The 2661-nt window shown below is 45.8% G+C and overlaps 1 protein-coding gene across 1 annotated transcript; it reads left to right on the top strand.

Annotated features, from left to right (window-relative positions):
* Positions 1-1021: 1021 nt before the first annotated feature.
* On the top strand, positions 1022-1360 carry PPTG_05426 (hypothetical protein; the record flags this gene model as incomplete). Its single annotated transcript, XM_008898970.1, has 1 exon — positions 1022-1360. The coding sequence occupies one exon, from the start codon at positions 1022-1024 to the stop codon at positions 1358-1360; it is 339 nt and encodes a 112-aa protein (XP_008897218.1).
* Between the last annotated feature and the right edge of the window lie 1301 nt (positions 1361-2661).

Below are 2661 nucleotides of genomic sequence, written 5' to 3'. Positions count from 1 at the left end.
TCCCGAGTCGTGAACTACTGGCCTTCACGCGTTGTGTGCTCTGTACCCCTCCTCGCGTTCAACGAGTCCCCCCCGTGCCGCGTGTCGGCCTCGTTACTCGGATTTTGGGAATGAGCGGTTCAGAGTTGACGTACTTAGGAAATTATTTACAGTAATTGCGTACTTAACACCAGGAGCCGAACTTAAGAGGTAACGTAAGTTTTGAAAAATATTTTACGCTAATGTTTTTAAATTTTACTAAAGCAACCTTAAGTCCTTAAAGCAACCTTACATGTCTCACGGTTAAGGTTGTGGTAACAACTCCAAAGTATCTTCCTCTAAGCATGTACAATACACAAGATGGTCAGTACATGCGTACAGCATAATAGCAGTGCAGCACCTCCGCGGATAGAGACCAAAAGCATAAGGACATGTGGCTCGCGGAATGGAGGTTCAGCGGAAGAGCTACAGTATATGGCAGGTAAGACACACGTATATCGATAGTGCTAACATTTTCACTCGAACTCTCTTGAAATTAAGTGTGGCATTCGACACGGAGCTTCGATTACCTCTTCCTGACGCGCTATCTTGCCGACTGACGCTTAAGAACGGGAAACCGCTGCAAGGCTGCCAACGACAAATGCCTCCCGTCACCACCGTTTGCCGACAAGGTTGTTGAAGGTTACCGTGTGCTAAGTGCAAAGGTGGAAGAGCACTTTTCTAGCAAGCTACCAGGGCAACAGAGAACTGAATTCGACAGCTACGTGAAGCAAAGCAACAACGCAAAACAAAACCAGTTTGGAGTCATTTGTCAAGAGTGTATGGCCCTACAATCTCAATTGCAGGAAATTTGGGACCGAGCAAGACTGCGACATAATGGAAAGCAGCGTTCGATTTGGAGTTATCCATCTATGTACCGAAGCCTGAAGCACAAACAACACTACGTCCTGCAAGTGCGGCTCGCATTCAGGAGCAGCTACCAAGGGTAGCAGCGTTTCTTAGAGAGCAGCAAGTTGAAGCTGGGCCTGCTTCACAGCGCTATATGGCTGTCACTCAATCGCGCCTACCGGACGAAGCACCAATGGCCATTCCAGATAACGTCACGTTCCGGCTGCTACAATACATAGATTGTCAGCAAGCAGCGATGGATCAATCCCTGAACGAGACGCAGCAGCAGTGTGAGGAGGCGTACCTTATCGCACGAGTGAACCTCCACGGCGTTACCGTGCCTTTGCAGATAAATATCAGCCATCTTCGGGAAGCTTTTGGGGTAACCAACTACAGTTTGCGACCTCCATTGAGGCCCCCGACAGATATTGACACTACTACACCTACAAACAACATTGAAGATCTAGACCATAACGACGAGACCTCACAGTAGATGGAGAATTAGAAAGGAGAATCTATTCGTTCATTGCTAATGGACAATTGATACGGTTTGTTTTTACAAGATTTTCACCAACCTCTTTTTTTTGCCTTGCGCATTTGTATATCGCAACATTCAGGACAGCCAGTGGTTCTTCTGAAAATGCCATGTTGGCATGTCTTTGGATCCAGCGTTTGAGCAGCGATAATCCAACTTTATTGGATTAAGAACCGGCGAATACGGTGGCAAGAAAAACAGCAAAGCCCCAGTAACGTCGACAAACTTTTGCAGTTCCTTGTACATGTGCATCTTAGCATTGTCCATGATGACAATGGAATGTTGCGAAGGCCATGGGTTCAAAAACGGAAGGATTTTCTATTTGAAAACTTTGTGGACTCCATTCGTGTAAAAGTTCCCTCCGTATCTCCCCACGCAAAAAATCCCTGTACGTCCATTGCACCAAGAATTGACACACGTTTGCCACGGCTTAAAGGAATCGACACTTGAGCTGGGGGTATTTCTTGTCGGCCAGCCGTACAGACGCAGAACGGATCTTAATATTAAAATCAATACAAAAAAATAAATAACAACAATTAGTTAATATATGAAGTTAGATAGCAATATGATTTATACCTTCCATCGTTGGATGTTTCGTCAATAAAGGCGAGGTCGTCCAGTCCGCTATAGTATGGTGCCAACCGAGCCGCAAACTCGCGGCGCTCTCTTGGTACGCTCTCCCGTGCACGCTTTGTCAATACCTTCCTCATTAAATTTAGGTCGAAGCGAAGGGCCCGACAAATTGTTGAGTCGGACAGGTTGATAGTGGCTTTGTAGAGAGCTTGTAGTTCGTGCCGCAGCTTTTCGACATAGAAGGGTAGTCTTGTACGTATTGCTCCACAAAGTTACAGACATGGGAAGGCCAGCGGGAACCTCTGGCTCGTGGCTTGTCTTTAAGAACATTTCCTGTCATTCGAAACCGGCTGTACCACCGACCTAAGCAATGTTCTGATAAACCTGCACCCACAGTAGCTACAGTCTCTGCATCAACAGCATATACGTACATGAGCACAATTGCTCACCAGTGCATGTCTAGTGAGTAAGTCATTTCCAAAGTCCGTTGTTGATGGTAAAGTCTGGAATGGCAGGTAGAATGTCAGCCATTTGGACTTTTCCTGTTAAAAACCACTTGCTGGGGTCCTTTCAAGGTAGGTTGTATTGATGATCTGTGATTGGACGAAATCCATACTACCGGCATAATTTGCTGTATAAATTGACTTCATTATTCTGCTAAAATTGAAGTATTAACCCAACCCTAT

This window comes from Phytophthora parasitica (assembly GCF_000247585.1).
Source record: "Phytophthora parasitica INRA-310 unplaced genomic scaffold supercont2.7, whole genome shotgun sequence".
NCBI classification, from domain to species: Eukaryota; Oomycota; class Peronosporomycetes; order Peronosporales; family Peronosporaceae; genus Phytophthora; species Phytophthora nicotianae.
This window is presented reverse-complemented; position numbering and strand designations above follow the sequence as displayed.